At 45.7% G+C, this 18,502-nt stretch overlaps 1 protein-coding gene across 1 annotated transcript in view; it reads left to right on the top strand.

The window, feature by feature from the left end:
- The window catches only part of GABRB1 (gamma-aminobutyric acid type A receptor subunit beta1), an 81,159-nt gene extending 63,500 nt beyond the window's left edge, over positions 1 to 17,659 (top strand). The window contains 4 exon segments of the mRNA XM_054383295.1: positions 15,424 to 15,546; positions 15,649 to 15,741; positions 15,744 to 15,815; positions 17,409 to 17,659. Coding sequence (XP_054239270.1) covers positions 15,424 to 15,546; positions 15,649 to 15,741; positions 15,744 to 15,815; positions 17,409 to 17,659 — 539 coding nt within the window.
- The last annotated feature ends 843 nt before the right edge of the window (positions 17,660 to 18,502 follow it).

Here is an 18,502-nt window from a genome sequence, read left to right as displayed (position 1 = left end):
CCTAAAAAACTGAAGTGCTAAGAATTCTTCCTTAATAATACTTCCCAGTGAGTAATTTATGGCACTGCAAATAGCAGCAGCACAAGTGTGCTACACAGGAGCGGGGGGGGGGAGTGGGGAAAGAGCACAAAGAATCAAACACTGCCCTGTTATCAAACCTCTCCAGCAAAGCAGCCAACACAGGGGTAATACATCCTTATATTGAGCCAGCAGACGATTTTCATTAAAAAAATAAAATAAAAATACATTTCCAGCTTTCCTGAAGCTCTCTTACAGAACTCAGGAGCTGTGTATGCCCAGCTGACAGGCAGAGAAATGTATACATGCAGGAGGAGAGCATCTTGGCTGCACAACTTCCTTCACATCTATTCTCATGGCTTTGCTCAAACAGTTCACCTTGTTCCAAATTCTACAGCAGAAGCAGACAGGGAGACTGCAGCAGAGGCTTTATGCCTGTTCCATCTGGTAATGAAATGGCCACTGGAAACTCCTGTGTGTAAAATCAAAGGGTTTTGTAACTGGAACTGCTTCATCAGCAGAGCTGGGATCTGCAACAATCCATTTCTCATGGATTAGCATACACTGGGACAGAGAAGACTTAATACTTGGCTGGAAGTTACTCAGACTGCCTGGCACTCTCACTTGAGCTCTGATGGATGTCAGCTTGGCAATTTCAAATGTTGATTCACCCCCAGCTGTTAGCTCTACCGCACCAGGTAGCAGAAGGGCTGCAACCACTGTGGCAGTTCACAACCCAGTGCCTTGGCACAAGCTCACTGTCCCTGGCAGCAGCTGTGGCAAGCTCTGGACTGGCATGGGAGAGATGCAGGCTCACATCTCAGCTGATGAAGGTGCAGACAGAAGGAGGAGGCAAGCAAGCAGGGGCAGTAGCATCAGACTGCTACAGCTAAATCCCCCGTGCTTATCTGTCAGAGACTTCTGACTGTACACAACTGTCCAAGCATCCTTCATTACAAACAAGTTCTGAGCCTACTGTGCCACTTACCTTCTACGGCACACTCTAATAGTCACCAATATCACAGTCATGGCATGACCTTGGGGACTAAGCTTGCACCTGGCTTTCACTCAGCAGGAAAAAAGTCCTAATAAATTAAATCCCTCATTGGGGCTTTTCTTTTCCAGCATCACTCATAACTTCAGTCAGATGTTGTTTCAGTGTCACAGGAGAAGGAGAGCCAGGCTGCACTCCAACTTGGCAAAGCTATTTACTTACTGGCAAGCTACTATGTGTTTTACAACAGGGCTGAGGAGATTATCAAAACTGTCCCTTTGGTCTCAAAAAAAAAAAAAAACACCCAAAAAATCTGTGTCTCTATGACAACTGTAATGCTGCAGCATGATTCAGGCATTGGCACTGCAACACTGAACTGTGCCTTAGCCTTGGCAGCAGCACTCTCAGAAACCACTTCAGATGTGTGGGTGAACAGAACAAGCCCACAGAAACCTGAGCAGAGTGAGCTGCTGGGAGGGAAAGAGGAGGATTTATTTAGTTGGCTGCAGTATGGAAAATGGCAATTGGCCCTCAATTCCATAGGGCTTTATGGCCTTCCCTGCTTCAGGCAGAAACAGACCTAACATTAAATGCTTTGATGAAAAGCACAACCAACTTAAAGTGATACTGCATTAAATCAATGAAATACTCCACCTTAGCCTCCCTGCAGGCTGGTGCCAGAAAACACAACTGTGTTCCTACTTAAGCATTCATTATCACCTCTGTCAGCACAGAGCAGTCTGACAGGATGAGATTTGAACAGAGTTATCACAGCTCCCTGCCTGAGACGAGATTGCATTGATCCAGAGAAGGATTGCATTTGAACTACCCAAGGATGTAAGAACCTACACCTCAAACAAAAAGGGGCTATTTTTATTAGAGATGAAAAAATCTGTCTCAAATCCAAGCTTTCCCAGACAGCTTTTCCTTTGCCTGTCTGCAAGCATGAGATATCTACTAATTTATTCATGCCTGGCAATAAGAATTCACTAATGAATGTTCCTGTGCTGGTACCTGAGGCAGCAGAAGCTTTGAGCTGAATCCTCTCATGTCTTTTCCCCAAAGTGCCCAAAAATCACTAAAAGGGCATCTGGTCTCATCCTGCTTCTTCTCACCAAGCATATCAAATTGCTTCCAGGGAAGGCATCATTTCTCCCTTCCCAAAAGAGATCCTTGCTCAGAGTGTTCTAAAAACCACTTGCAAGGCCCAGTTAAGAAAAAAAAAAAAAAAAAGGTAGAATTTGATGCTGGTTTAAAGAGATTCTACCTCTGTGATGCTTCTAACAAAGGCAGCTCCCACCCCCCACATGTGGTTCTGCCACATAGAATCATAGAATTGTCAGGGTTGGAAGGGACCTCAAGGATCATCCAGTTCCAACCCCCCTGCCATGGGCAGGGACACCTCACACTACAGCAGGTTGCTCACAGCCACATCCAGCCTGGTCTTAGACTTCAGGGATGAGACTTCCACCACCCCCCTGGGCAACCTGTGCCAGTGTCTCACCACCACCATGGTATAAAACTTCTTCCTAACATCCAATCTGAATCTCCCCACTTCTATTTTTGCTCTATTCCCCCAAGTCCTATCATGACCTGACCCCCTCAAAAGTCCCTCCCCAGCTTTATGGCAGCCCACTTAAGATACTGGAAGGCCACATCTGTAAATGAGGAGCTTCTTTCACTCACACACCTGTCAGACTCCCCCTGCTCCTCCCCATCATGTCTCAGCATTTGTCACTTCCCACAGGTCCTACAAACTCCAAGGCAAAACAAAAAAAAAAAAAAAAAAAAGAAAACCTCCAACTATTTTTTCCATCCTGACTTATCTCAGGTTATTACAGAGCTCTCCTCTGCTTCTGGCCACTTCTTCTAACTGCTCTAAAAATATATACTCAGCCTTTCAGACTTGGTGGACTGACAATGAAGAGAGAACCCAAGGTATCTGTACCACAACCCAGATCACTCAAACACTGAGGTCTTTCTGAGTTTATCTGAATGCAAAAAGGCAGGAGACCCTGGATATAAACTCCAGCACAGGAGGTTCCCCCTCAACATGAGGAGAAACTTCTTCACTGTGAGGGTCCCAGAGCACTGGAACAGGCTGCCCAGAGAGGTTGTGGAGTCTCCTTCTCTGGAGCCTTTCAAGCCCTGTCTGGAATTGTTCCTGTGTGACCTGTGCTGGATTCTATGGTCCTGCTCTGGTGGGGGGGTTGGACTCAAACATCTCCAGAGGTCCCTTCCAGCCCCTAACATCCTAGGACCCTGTGATTCCTGCCTGCTCATCTTGACTTCATCTGCCAGCTATAAGCAAGACAAGGTTCTCAGCATGTCTTAAAGTTCACAGCATTCACCAGTGTGCAGGTGTGTGTCCGTCCAAGCCTTCTTCTATACTCCAATCATTGCTGCCTGCTCTGTGGCATGCTCAAAATGCCTTCTTTCACAACAACTCTGCCATGGATCAAATGCAATAGTCAAGCAATTTTCTGTCCCACCAACCCTAGCTAAAGAATAACTAACAGTACAAAAAAAAAAAAAAAACCAACAAAAACAACAACAAAAGCCCAACCAAACAAAAAACAAAACCAACCAAACAAAAAAACCCAACCCAGAGTAGCACACTATCAAAGAACACTCAACAAAACAAAACAGTACTCTGCCCTGGTGAAACCACAGCTGCAATCCTGTGTCCAGTTTTGGGCTCCCCAGGTCAAGAGAGACAGAGACCTGCTGGAGAGAATCCAACAGAGAGCCAGGAGGATGCTTAGGGGACTTGAGCATCTCCCCTGTGAAGAGAGGCTGAGAGCCCTGGGGCTGTTTAGTCTGGAGAAGAGAAGGCTGAGAGGGGATCTGATCAATGTCTATCAATAGCTGAGGGGTGGGGGTCAGGGGGCCAGGCTCTTTTGGGTGGTGCACCAAAAAGACAAGAAACAACAGGTTCAAGTTTGAATATAGAATGTTTGGCCTCAACATGAGGAGAAACTTCTTTATGGTGAGGGTGACAGAGCACTGGAACAGGCTGCTCAGGGAGGTTGTGGACTCTCCTTCTCTGGAGACTTTCCAAACCCCACCTGGATGCCTGGTTCATTCTGTGATTCTGGTGGCAGCAGAACAGGACTGGTTTTATAGCTCTGGCATGAGCCCTCACAGCAGCAGATCTAAGCATAACAGGGACAGAAAGACCAGCACAGAGCTGTGGAGCTGAGCAACTTGGTTTTCAGATAGCCTGAGTGTCAGATTCACCAACAGCTTGTTGACATTGAAACTGAGAAATTAGCCCAAAGGAGGACTGCCTGTTTCCCTATTTTCACTTCAAAACTGAAAATGTATATTTGGCTGAGTTTAAGTCATTCCTTGCCACTCATCCAAGTCAGTCACTAAGCTAAAACAATTTCTTCTTCGCAGTGCAGTAGTGTTCAGCCACAGCAACTGCTCTGTTTCCACACTCTGGAAAGCTCTCCTTCCCCAGAGGGCTATAAAGCACTTCTCTTCCTTTCACAATGTCTCTTCACACTGCACACAAATTTAGGAATTACTCAGATGCTGATCCTGTAGTCTATATGCCATTCCCTTTTTAGCTGCAGCAAGATGGATAGCCTGGATCCATATGGGTGCATAGATTTTAATAGCAAATACTTGACACTCCATTCCAGTGCATGAGCACATGAAATTAGCCAAGCTACACATCTGATGTATCTCTACCACCTTCCTGTTGTGCAGAGAATGCAGAGGAGAGTGGGCAGCAGGGTGAGAGGGGATTCTGCCCCTTGACTCTGCTCTGCTGAGTCCCTACCTCAAGTACTGCCTCCAGTTCTGGTGTTCCCAGCACAAGAAGGACACAGAGCTCCTGGAGTGAGGCCACAAAGATGATCCAAGGGCTGGAACACCTCTATGAGGACAGGCTGAGGGAGCTGGGGGTGCTCAGCTTAGAGAAGGCTGCAGAGGGACTTGTCATGAGGGTGTCTAGCAATAGGACAAGGGGGAATGGTTTGAAGCTGAGGGAGAGTAGGGTGAGACTGGATCTTAGCAAGAAGTCCTTTAGCACAAGGGTGGTGAGACTCTGGAATATGCTGCCCAGGGAGGTTGTGGTTGCCTCCTGCCTGGAGGTGTTCAAGGCCAGGCTGGATGAGGCCTTGAGCAGAATGAATTGAGGAGATAGTGAAAATTCAGCCACTTACACAGTCAGAACAGTGAGTGGGACCTCCATGGAAACTTCATTCTCATTGTTAAGCTAGAAAGCCCAAGCACAGTGGCTTCATACTTACCTCCATATTTACCTCTCCCAAAACCATTATGCACCTGAATTCAGCAATTACAATTCTTAAAAGGCTTTTCACCATCTCAGATAGCAGAACACAAACCTGCATAGATGCATAAGGTGACCTTGCTGGTATCAGCAAGAAGCAACAGGTCCTGGATCCACCTGCATGAGTCCTGATAAACAAGAAGTTTTGGCCTGACATGCTGGAGCACAAACCAGATAGACCTGGATTTCAAATGCCCTTTTTTTTCCCCCCCCTTTTCCCCTCACAGAATAGAACATCTGTATCTAGAAATGGGGGAATCTGCCTGGCAACAAAATGAGAGCACTTAGAAGTAGATCTTCAGTAGTCAAAATGAAATAAGTGCTCAAGGGCAAGATGTGTTTACAATAAGAGCAGACAAAACTATGTACCATGCAATATTGACTGAGCTAAATTAATTGAATGCTAAGCAGCTGGACCTCTGTTGCTAATGTTTACATAATGTGCTTATAAATAGTGATGTTCTCTTTATAACTTTGTAAAGCAACTCAAGTCGGGATAAAAAACAAAACCAAACAACCAAAAAATCAAACTTCTAGGACTGTGGCTCCAACTGGCATAGCCACTGGGATAGTACATCAGTTCCAGAGGAGGAAATTGAAGGGTGAAAAGAGTGATTTGCATAGGATTTGTAAACTCTGCGTGAAATCTGCTCCTGACAGCACTGCAAGCAAGTTCACTTAGTCTGCTTCATGTGAAGGTGTGGAAGTCCTCTGTGTCCGTGTGAGCTGAAATTCCCCCCCCCCCCCACCGACACTAACCAGGCTAGCCCAGTCTGGAAGCAAATGAAAAGCTGTATTTACAAAGCAGAATCTACAATCTATGATGAAATGCAATGAATATGTAGAAATATACAAAATTCACAACATTTACAAATATATACAATCAACAGAAAAAGCACAACCGATCTCCCTTTCCTTCCCCCCAAGGGGACCCTCCCAAAGGGGCCTCCCTCTCCCAGGAGCTTCCCCCCCAGACCCCCTGGACAGAGAAGCAGAGTTAGTTAAGCAGAAAGTTGTTAACTTAGCTGCCAAGGTCAGTGTGTTATCTTCAGCCAGAAGAGAAGAAGAAACAGCAGCCAGACAGCCCAGCAACTGCCCCCACTGCCGAACGCAGAATGTGCAGAGTGCCTACTTTGTTTTGGGTAATAGTTCTTAAACATTTCTATCTATCCAATGGAAGTGTTTAGAACAATCATTATTTTGCCTTCTTACACCCAATATTGACTTATTTACACTCTTTCACTTTCTCTGTTTTGAACTTTGCAAGGAAAAATTAAAAAGACAGTTTCAAACCATCACATCCTCTGAGTTAGCAGAAGAGGGGAAGGCTTGCAACACCAGGTTCCAAAAAAGGTTAGGTCCCTCTCATGTGAAGGTATGGAAGTCCTCAGAGTTAGTAAAAGAAGGGAGAGACTTCAACACCAGGCTCCAAAAAAGGTTAGGTGTCTCTCTCAATGGGCTGAGGTCTCTCAACCCAAGGCAGGCACTCCCAAGCTGTGCTGCCAGGATTTGAGGAGAAACAATTTGTGGTCTGCATTTTGCTGCTCCTGAAAACTGATTTTTTTTTTTCTCCCCCTCCTCAAACCAGAGAGGAATAGAGAATAGAATAGAAAGAGGGGAAGAAAGAGCAAGCAACCTCACCAGAACTGTTCAGGAGCTTAACTTTCTGCAACTTGAGATGCAGCTGGTGGCCAATAAGTGTCTGTTCAAAAGGAGAAAGGGAAAACAAAGAAAGGTCAGAACAGAATCAAGAAAAAGGCACCACAGGGCAAAGGTAAGAGAAGCAGGTTGGGATTTCTGACACTTTCTACTGGAAAGAACAAACCCCACTCTTGCCAGCTCTAAACTCTCAAGGACAGTCTGGCACCAGCAAGGGAATCTGGCTCCAAGGCAACTCTTGGAGTTAATCTCCTCATGTACATGCTGTTGACTAGGCTTCAAACAGCATCACAGTGTGAAGTCAGAACCATGGGTTCCAAGCTCCTAGAAAAGGATTCAGGCAAAGAGCCATGAAAACAGTTGAACAAACAGATCCTAGGCAGTTGTAACTACCAAAATAACCAAAGGACCATTTTCAAATGTCATGCTTCAGAGCCACTCAAGCTAGACTAGGAGAAACTAGCTGAACATCGCAGTTTTCAGTAACATTTTGGGAACTGAGTTACTCTGGGCTGGGTATTTGTCAGGACACAAAATGTTTGGGCATGGACAAGGTTTCCTGATTGCAATTGAATTTATATGATCTACACAAGGATGTGTAGAGTTCAAAGGCTCTAAATGTCAGGCTGAAACAGAGTAACAATGTGAGTTGTAAAGGTGCACAGCCTGAGACAGGCAACTTAGGCTGGAACACATTCCAGTACCTGGAGGAATCCTACAGGAAAGCCAGAGAGGGACTTTTCATCATGGTGTCTATCAACAGGAGAAGGAGGAATGGTTTGAAGATGAGGGAGAATAGATTTAGGTTGGATCTTAGCAAGAAGTTCTCCAGCACAAGGGTGGTGAGGCTCTGGAACAGGCTGCCCATAGAGATTGTGGCTGCCTTCTCCCTGGGAGTGTTGAAGGCCAGGCTGGATGAGAGCTTGAGCAGCTGAGTCTAGTTGAGAGGTGTCCAGAGCAGGGAGGTTGGAGTAGGTGATCTCTGAGGTCCCTTCCAACCTGAGCCATTCTATGTTTCTATGACATTAGACCCTTGACTGCTGTACTGTCTGAGATCAAACATGTCTCACCCATCCTCTTGTCTCTAACAATCAGCAGCACATCCCAGCAAAGGCAGAACAGAGCATGAAATAGAGATGCAGATATTTCCCCAGTCAACTCCTCCACTAAGTGTTCTACACTTTGTTGCCTCAAGTCAGTCAGGAAACACCATCATTGTGCTTAAAGCCTTGGAGAGATTGTTATTCTGTGAATAGGTGACAGCTTCTCAGCAAATATAAACTTCTGGCCCTCAGATCACCTTGTGCAATGAGTTCTGCAGTCTGTCTGCAGCTTCTATTTCCCTTGCTTTCAAACGAGTCACTTATGATTTGTTGCTTCCTTGGTGTGGAAGAGGGAGGGATTGTGAATGCTCCTGTCCTGTTGAAGCTCCCCATGCTGACTTCGGATCTGCTAGACTTCTGTCACAACATTCTCACAGCCACCTTACCTACAGGCTGAAGAAAGATGACTCAAGTCTTGCCTTCAACAGAAGCAAGTCTATACTTAATCATCTCCAGGGCCCTGCTTTGTCATCAACTTAGCACAGCTAATTTGGATTAAAAAAAAAGAAATAAACCTGCCTGGAATAGTCAAGAAATAGCACAACATGAACTGAAAAGTATGCAAAAATACAAACAAAGAATTTGCCATTTCTTCCCCTTTCTTAATTCCTTAGATTTTTGTGGTGGTGTTTTGGTTTTGGGGTTGTTTGGTTTGGGGTTTTGTTTGTTTGGGTTTTTCATTTTGGTTTTTGTTTTTTGGGGGTTGGTTTTGTTTGTTTTTATTTTACAGCTAATGAGAATGAAGCTCTTACTGCTGGATAGGAAAAAAAATGTAAGCATAAAATATCAATGTGCCTTGTAGGAGGCACTTTTGTACATGAAAACCATGCTAGATAAAGAAAATACTGTGTATTTCTGACTGTGCACTGCATTGTATTTTAGACTCAGTTGGTCCTTCCCTAGCCTAGGATTCAACTAAACCAGCAAAGCATTTTCAGTACAAATCTGACTGCTTATCCAGAAACCTTCAGTGTCTCCATCTATTGAGACTCTGGTGATACTGAGAAGCCCTGCTGTGGTAGCCATTACAAAGATATTAAGCAAAACCAAACAATTCCTCTCCCAAAGGACTTTCAGTCTTGCATCAAACCTCCCTGGCAAATGAGATTTAAAAAGCTAGAGGGGGGGGGGGGGAAAAGAAAAAAAAAAAGCTATAACAAGAAGCAATGAACCCACATTAGGTGGTGTTTGCAGAGTAAGGCAAGGGTATAATTCACTCTAAGGACTATATTAGGATGTTGCAAGAATGACTTTATGCTGTAATAACATTTATTTTCTGCTTCTAATGCATAGGAAGTGATGTCTCCAACTGGGATAGAACAGATTGCCCCATATGTTAAATTTACTTTTATTTGTGCAACCTTAAAGAGCTGACAGTTTGTAGTACTCCAGCAGTCTAACCAAGTTTCCATTTGGTTAAATTCTGACTCAGATCCCCAGTACCAATCTGCCATCTGCCTACAGCAAGTATTTCTCAGGGAGAAAGTAAATCATTTATGGACACAAACACTCAGACATAGGTGGCAGGGAGCCTCCTTGAGCAATTCTGTCACCTTAATGTTAACAAGTGATATTGCTTTCCAAAATGCACCTTCAGATCTGCAATGCCCTGTTCACATGGTGGGGTTCAGGTGGTATTGTACAACAAGTTTATCACTCTATCAACCACCTTGGTGGTGTGGCACTTTGGTTGGAAAACACCTTTAAGATGATCAAGTCCAACTGTCAACCCAACACCACCATGGCTGCTAAATCATGTGCCACAGTATCAGAGTGTATTAGAGGTTGGAAGGGACCTCCAGAGATCATCCAGTCCAACCCCCCTGCCAGAGCAGCATCACTTAGGGGAGTCTGTACAGGAATGCATCCAGGTGGGTTTGGAAAGTCTCTAGCGAGGGAGACTCCACAACCCCCCTGGGCAGCCAGCTCCAGTGCTCTGTGTCCCTCAGCATACAGAAGTGTCTCCTCATATCAAGGTGGAACCTCCTGTGTTCCAGCTTATACCCACTGTTGCTTGTCCTATTGCTGGACACCACCCAAAAGAGCCTGGCCCCCTCCCCTTGACACCCACCCCTCAGCTATTGATAGACATTGATCAGATCCCCTCTCAGCCTTCTCTTCTCCAGACTAAACAGCCCCAGGGCTCTCAGTCTCTCTTCACAGGGGAGATGCTCAAGTCCCCTAAGCATCCTCCTGGCTCTCTGTTGGATTCCCTCCAGCAGGTCTCTGTCTCTCTTGAACTGGGGAGCCCCAAACTGGGCACAGGATTGCAGGCGTGGTCTCACCAGGGCAGAGAAGAGGGGAAGGAGAACCTCCCTAGACCTGCTGGACCCACTCATCTTAATGCACTCCAGGATTCAGCTATGAAGATTAAGGTGTTAGAAATGGGATGAGCCAACAAGAATGGAAGTGTTGGGTTCCAGCCTCCTGTCCTTACACAACACCAAATGATTCAAGGCACATAGAATGGAAGTATCCTTTAGAAATGTCCTATTTTGATTCAGATCCCTAAGGCAGGGACCCTGTTGATAAGTATTTTGGAGCTGCCTACCCAGGAGAACCTGAAGGAAAAGGAGGCTTTGTGTGGACATCTCTGTGGAATTGGCAATAATAGTGGAACCATGACTTGATTTCCTAAGTTAATGTAACACTGGTCTTTATTTATCCCCCAGGTATTTGAGCTGCTAAGTGCTGCAGTGGAAAATAAAGCTGCCTGGTGACATTCACATCCAATACTGTGTTTAACCTCTGCTAAATCACAATGTCAGCAACAGTGCTAAAATTCCTTTTTTCTGTGAACAGCAAAATTTATACATAACCTATTTCTTGCTGTGCTTGAATCTAGTTATGCTTTATATCAGTGGTGTTTCTGCCTAAGTGTTCACAAAGTCTCAGCTGCTGGTCTAGAAGCAGAAACAAAAAGAGACATTTTTTGCTGTATTTCCCTTTCTAGACATTATTTTCTAGGAAGCAGAAGTTTAATACAGAATACAGAATTGTCAGGGTTGGAAGGGACCTCAAAGATCATCCAGTTCCAACCCCCCTGCCGTGGACAGGGACACCTCACACTACATCAGGTTGCTCAGAACCACATCCAGCCTGGCCTTAAACCTCCAGGGATGAGGCTTCCACCACCTCCCTGGGCAACCTGTGCCAGTGTCTCATCACCCTCATGGGGAAGAACTTCTTCCTAACATCCAGTTTGCATCTACTCATTTCTACTTTTGCTGCATTTTCCCCTAGTCCTATATCTGTCCAGCTAAGCAATTAAACATATTTTAATGATTTTTGAAGCTGGGGAAATAATTAAGCAAGCAGAAATATGCTCATTTTTCGTAGGATTTTCATTAATTGAAGAAAAAAAAATAATCTTAGCAATCACTTATTATTTAGGTCAACAAGATCACACAGAAATCCCGGCGAAAATAGTTGAAGTGGGCTAGACTGCTGGCGATGTCAGCTCAGGAATACGGAGCAAACAAGTTTAAATCCTCAGCCCTTAAACACAGCCGCTTACGTCCTCAGGGATCACCACCCCGAGGCCAGCTCTCCTCTAAGGCCTCCACGCTGCTGCCCCCCGGCCGAGCCGAAGCGCCGGGACGGGCAGTGGCGGCGCAGGAGGCTGCGGGGCACAGGGCAGCGCTCCGGGACCCAGCGGCCGCCGCCGAGCGCGGAGCGAGGGCGTCCCCGTGTGGGCCAGGGAAGCCAAACGCCGTTCCCGTGCCCCTACCTCAGGCTGCCGGCAGGGGTCTCGGGAGAGGGGCTTGAAGCTCGGCTGGAGAAGGTGATTCCGATGTTTAGGGAATGGGCATAGCTGAATTCGATTCACAGGTTACACCTGTTCAATGTTATCGATGTCATGGTCCTGTGTTTTGGGGGGGGGGGGGGGGGGGGGGGGCTGTTAGAGAATTGTTTCAGTTGGAAAGGACCTTTAAGATCAAGTTATCTATTACCTATCTATCTACTATTATCTAACTCTACCAAGCCTGTGCTAAACCATACCCCTCAGCACCACATCTCTGCATCTTTTACACACCTTCAGGGATGAGGATTCAACCACCTCCCAGCATTTGAGAACGTTTTCAGTCAAGTTTCTTCTAATGTCCAGTCTAAGCCTCCCCCTGGTACAACCTGAGGCAAATTCCTGATCCCACTACTTGTTACTAGGGAGAAGAGACCAATACCACCTCACTACAACCTCCTTTCTGGTGATTGTAGAGAGCAATGAGGTCTTCCTCCAGACTGAACAACCCCAGTTCCCTCAGCTGCCCCTCAACCAGCCCTGTTCCCCAGACCCTTCACTGGATCCATACCAGCACCTCAAAGCCTTTCTTGTCATGAAAGCCCCCAAACCAAACAATTCCAGGTGGGGCCTCACCAATGCTGAATACAGGGGGACGATCACTTTCTTAGTCCTGCTTGTCATATTGTGCCTGATACAGGCCAGGATGCTGCTGGCCACCTTGGTCACCTGGAATTATGAACATAATTGAAATATTTCAAGGTTTCTGACATTTGACTTTTATGAAACTCGAATTCAGACATCACCATGAAGTTTAAGTACTGCTCTGTCACAACAGCAGGGATGTCCCTTTAAAGCAGTGGCATGGATACATGAACAGAGCGGGGGGAAAAAAAGCTGTTGAGGGAATACCTGGGCAGTACAGATAAGTCCAGCAAACAAACCAGTGTCAGAGCTGGCCACTGCACAGACCAGACCCTCTTTTTCTCCCCTTGAAATAGCTTTTCTTCTATTGCAAGTAAGCACTGAAGGCATGTGCTGCCCAAAAGATGAAGGCTTATCATTGCCTGCTAGCCAGAAGCTAGTGCTGCTCCGTGCTGAATGCTTCCTCATTTACACCACCACAGCTTCTCACTTAAAGGCACTATGCACTTCAAACAGGATGCCTCTGTCCTCTGCTAACTCTGTTCAGGGATGAGAATAGCTGCAGGCTTTAAACCGCAGCCAACTCCTTTCCTGGAGTTTGCCAGCTTGGAAAGCTAAAAGCAATGTCAGCACCTGTGGAACGTGAGGTCCTGCAGCTGAGAGTCATCGTGAGCCCACGGAAACAATGCCTCTGCCACACCCAGAACACTGTGCGAAGCACACGATGAAGGGCAGCCCGACAGAAGTGGTATCATGCCAAGGAAGGGACAGCCTGGAAAGAGTTTCCACCTCGTTAGCATCTAGCAGAGTTCTTACAGGCAAGGAAATGGATTGTCCTGAGGGTTCTCTCCATACAAACCACAGGGAAGATGTTGCTGCCCAGTTATCCTTCTAGAAAGGAAGCTAACAAACAGGAATGCTCCTGACTGGAAAACATTGCTATGCTTTTCTCATAATCCCCCCCAGCTTTAACCAAAGTAAATTCAAGGAACAAATCAGCATATTAGAAACAGTGGTAGCTCACCCTACATCTACTGGTAGTATTTGGAAGTCTAAGTCTGTAGGGGTTAAAGGCACAGCCTGCCAGCAGTGATGGCAGGAGGGTTGGAACTAGATGCTCCTTGAGGTTCCTTCCAACCCTAACAATTCTATGATTCTATGATCAAGACTTATTTCCCTAGCAGCTAGAAACTGCATTACTGGTGCACATGAGAGGGTAAGTCCCTAATTCTCTAGAGGCTTTGGATGCTAAGGTTGCTTCAGCTGGCTAAACTGCTGCCAAGTGGTCTCAAGCTTTGAGTTCAAACGTGTTTATTTGATCTGGTTTATATGAATTAAACCTGACTACATCTAACACCTGAAGTAAAGGTCTAAAAAGAGATGAGATGTTCTCTCCTTGGGTAGATATTTGAACAAAGTAGAAAAATGCACTAAGCAGCAGCCAAATATTAGTTCAGAAGTCAGAACTATGTATTAGTTTTTAAATATCATCAGTTGTGAGATTATTTTTTTTAACTCAGGTGACTTTTGAGTTTAAATCAAAATGGTTTTGAAAATAGTAACAATGTTAACATTCCTAGTGGTAGAACAGCAAATTAATGTTTAATTAAATGATAAATAATCAACACTGTTGTCAAAAGGAAAGAGAAGTCGAGGGGATATGATTCTGTGGTAACAGGAGATCAAAGATGACATAGGCTAATTAAAATATAAAACACTGCATGAATTTCAAAGGCATACCTACAGCTCCAACAGACACTGTCAGGTAATAGCACAGACTATGAATTCTTCTAGAATCATCTTTGCCAGTACTGCCTCCAAATTCTGTTCTTTGTCACAGCCTGCATAGGAAATCGAATGCAAAGCAGGGATCTGAACCTGCTCTTACTGCTCCCTCAAGAGAGTTTCAAAGTTTCACTGAAGTCTGTTGCTAAGGCTGAGCAACTCAAGCCTGAACAAGAAATAGTAGGACTAGAGTGTCACAACCTGGTGTCATGAGCCAACCCTGGGCAGGGGTTGTGTTAAGATTCAAAAATTCCCTTGGAATGAAGTGAACCAACACCAAAGAGCTGATGGGTTGGGTTTATTAGAGCTCATGAAAGCTCTCTCTCACTTGCACCTGAAGGATGTTTGGTTGGACTGGAGGGAAAATGGGAATAATAAGGAGAGGGAGGAAAAAAAAAAACACCAGAGCAAAAGAGAGGGGAGATAAGATATCACCACCCTTGGTTCCCACAAAGGCCTTGTGGGCATAGTCCAGAAGCATGAATTCCTGAGTAACTGCAGCTCCTTCCACTTCAACCACAGGCATTTAAGCCAAGCGATAGAACATCAAGAAAGTGCATCAAGCAAGGTGTGTCCAGCAGGGCTGGGGAAGTTCTTCTACCTCTCTACTCTGCCCTGCTGAGACCACCCCTGCAATCCTGTGCCCAGTTTGGGCTCCCCAGTTCAAGAGAGACAGAGACCTGCTGGAGAGAATCCAAGGGAGAGCCAGGAGGATGCTTAGGGGACTTGAGCATCTCCCCTGTGAAGAGAGACTGAGAGGCCTGGGGCTGTTTAGTCTGGAGAAGAGAAGGCTGAGAGGGGATCTGATCAATGTCTATCAATAGCTGAGGGGTGGGGATCAAGGGGAGGGGCCAGGCTCTTTTCAGTGGTTCACAATGATAAGACAAGGAACAATGGGTTCAAACTTGACCATAGAAGATTTCAGCTCAACATGAGGAGAAACTTCTTTCCAGTGAGGGTGACAGAGCCCTGGAACAGGCTGCCCAGGGGGGTTGTGGAGTCTCCTTCTCTGGAGGCTTTCCAAACCCACCTGGATGCCTTCCTGTGCAGACTATCCTAAGTGATCTTGCTCTGGCAGGGGGTTGGACCTGATGATCTCTGGAGGTCCCTTCCAACCTCTGATATACTGTGAAATTAAAAACCCCCCAATAACCAGCTGGTGCCTGTGTTTCAGATGGCTACACTACTGATGACATTGAATTTCACTGGACTGGAGGTGAGTCAGCAGTAACAGGCATCCATAACATCGAGCTCCCACAATTTTCCATTGTGGATTACAAGATGGTATCAAAGAGCACCAGCTAGCTTAAAAAAAAAAAAAAAAAAGGCAAAAAGCTGCCCTCCTCTTCCCCAAGCCAGCCACACCAGTGTCTCACTTTTGTCAGACATCAGTCATTGTTTGACTTCGTTTCAGGAGCATATCCTCGGTTATCTCTTAGCTTCTGGCTTAGAAGGAACATTGGATACTTCATTTTGCAAACCTATATGCCTTCCTCCTGATCACAATTCTCTCATGGGCATCTTTTTGGATCGGCTATGATGCCTCTGCAGCCAGAGTTGCTCTAGGTAACTTGTTCTCCAAGTCACTGAATTGATCAGAGGGCTGGAGCTCCTCTCCTGGGAGGGAGTTGGGGTAGTTCAGTTTGGAGAGGAGAAGGCTCTGAGGAGACCTTATTGTGGCTTTCCAGTAGCTGAAGGGGGCTGCAAGAGAGCTGGGGAGGGACTTTTTAGGGTGTCAGGTAGGGCTAGGACTAGGGGGAATGGATCCAAGTTAGAGGAGGGGAGATTTAGATTAGACATCAGGAAGGAGTTCTTCCCCATGAGGGTGGTGAGACACTGGAGCAGGCTGCCCAGGGAGGTGGTGGAAGCCTCATCTCTGGAGATTAAGGCCAGGCTGGATGTGGCTTTGGGCAACCTGATCTAGTAGAAAGCATCCCTGCCCATAGCAAGGGGGTTGGAACTAGATATCCCTGAGGTCCCTTCCAACCCTGACAACTCTGATTCTGAACTACACAAGGTACTTGTTGCCTTTGAACACAAGCAAATCCCCACAGCTGGATGCAGCAGCATTATTTCTGATCTTACTCATGCAGCACAGTGTCTTCATTGTCAGGAAGGCAGGCAGGTATCACCTTGCCTACACCTGAAGCTCTTGCTTTGCAGTTGAGATCCCAACTATCTGTCTTTGGATCAGGCCAGAAGTGTCTTGCTTCCAAACTGAAGTTTTTATGTCCAGTTGAGGTGTCCATGGGTATCTACACTGTGCTACATCAACATTTCCTTGATGTAGAAAAGCATCCACTCAGGCTAGCTGTGTGGCTGGAATGAATAGAATCATAGAATTGTTAGGGTTGGAAGGGACCTCAAGGATCATCCAGTTCCAACCCCCTGCCATCTGTGGAGACACACCAGCTCACACCAGATAAACCTGCTTTGACTTCACAGTTGGTTCTTTACCATACTATGTTCCTCCCTACAAGTGCCCATGAGCATTGACACCTTCTCCTATTTCCAGGCAGATGTGTTTTCCAAATGCTAATGCCAGGAAGCCACCCCTGTAAATTCAATTCATTACACCTGTGCTATTAAGCTAGATTCATTATTGATCTGTGATGAAAGCAGATCAGCAAATAATTTCATTAGAAATAATGAAAAAAACAATTAGAAAATTGTTTTACCCAGCTGAAACAAAACACACACAAACCCAAGAATGATGCAGCAAGGAGACATTCTCCAGAGTCCACACTGGAGGGTCAAGCAGGGCTACAGCTGTAAATAAAGTGAGAAGCAGTTCACACCTAGAACAGTGGCCAGCTCTTTGCTATCCAGGTCAGCTAAAAACACATTCCCTAGCAAAGCTGTAGCAAAAATTAAGGCAAGATGTATCCAGGTAGCCTGGGGCTTCTTGGTAGCTTTCAAGGAGGCTGTTTTGTTCACCCTCTGTTGTATGGAATGGCAAGGAAGGTGCTGTCTATCAACAGGCCTGCAAGGATCTCTACCTTTCCAGTCCCTGCAAAATGCATTCCCTTGTCTGTCAAGCACCTGCACGACACAATTGAGTCATCTGCATGGCAAGTGTACAGCAGCCATTGTGCCTTTCACATTCAAACCTCCTTCCCTGTCTTGTCAGTCAGTGTCCTTCTCTTCCTTTCACAACAGGGATCACAACGGTGCTGACCATGACCACCATCAGCACCCACCTCAGGGAGACCTTGCCCAAGATTCCCTATGTCAAGGCAATAGATATTTACTTGATGGGATGCTTTGTGTTTGTGTTCCTGGCCTTGCTGGAATATGCCTTTGTAAACTACATTTTCTTTGGGAAAGGACCCCAACACCAAAAAAAGGCACTAGGCAGGGCAGGACATGCTGCAAGTGAGAAGAGGAGGTTGGAAACAGAGTCCAGGTAAAACCTTCAAGCTAACTCCTCAAGCATCACTTCTGCTGTCATAATGTTGATGTATATGATGAGATAAATGCTATTTCAACACTTATGCTTCTGGAGAAGAACTGGATTTTAAGGAGGTTTTAGCACCATATGGTTTGTTCTATCCTCAACTGAAAACAGAGTAGGAAAACTACAGGAAAAAATGCAGATGAATGTTCAGAGCAAGAACTTTGAGGCACAGAAATAATGAAGTTGTTTCCATTTCAGTTGTGTATTTCTTGCCTATAGAAGGTGGTATAGGAGAGATGTTTATTATATAGTTCTTTACACACAAACATCACCAGAAATAGAAAGCAAAGACTGACACTGCTGCTTCAGTGAGTCCTGACTGAAACCCACACCACTGAGCTCCCAGTAAGGCAAAGAGGATGCTGCCAGGTTAACAACAGCTTTCGCTGCCATCAGGATTTCTCCCTCGGGCTAATTTCAAGCAGACCACAGCTACCTCCCCTTTAAGAGCCAAGACAAACCCTAGGAAGTAATACTATGGACAGTTTAACAGGGAAAAGTTTGGGTCAGCAGTACCTCACTCAGCACCTGCAAGCTTCTAAAAACCTACTGCATTTTGAGGGGAGAGAAACACTTCCCTTAGGTGCATTTGGCCCAGGCTGATTCAGAGAAGATACACATCCTAAATGAGCCAAAAAACTTGCTTCTGTCCTCTGCTTTTCTTGCAACACATGACTTCAGTATTAATGAGATCTTACCCAGGCTGTCCTATAAACTTCTGCACTGTTGTGGCCTGAGATGGTAACATTTGGACAAAAGTCTATTGGAGCCCTCTGTTCAGCTTGAGGGATGAACC

Source organism: Indicator indicator, chromosome 8 (assembly GCF_027791375.1).
Source record: "Indicator indicator isolate 239-I01 chromosome 8, UM_Iind_1.1, whole genome shotgun sequence".
Taxonomy (NCBI): domain Eukaryota; kingdom Metazoa; phylum Chordata; class Aves; order Piciformes; family Indicatoridae; genus Indicator; species Indicator indicator.
The sequence above is the reverse complement of the archived record's forward strand: the minus strand, read 5'-3'. Positions and strand labels throughout refer to the sequence as shown.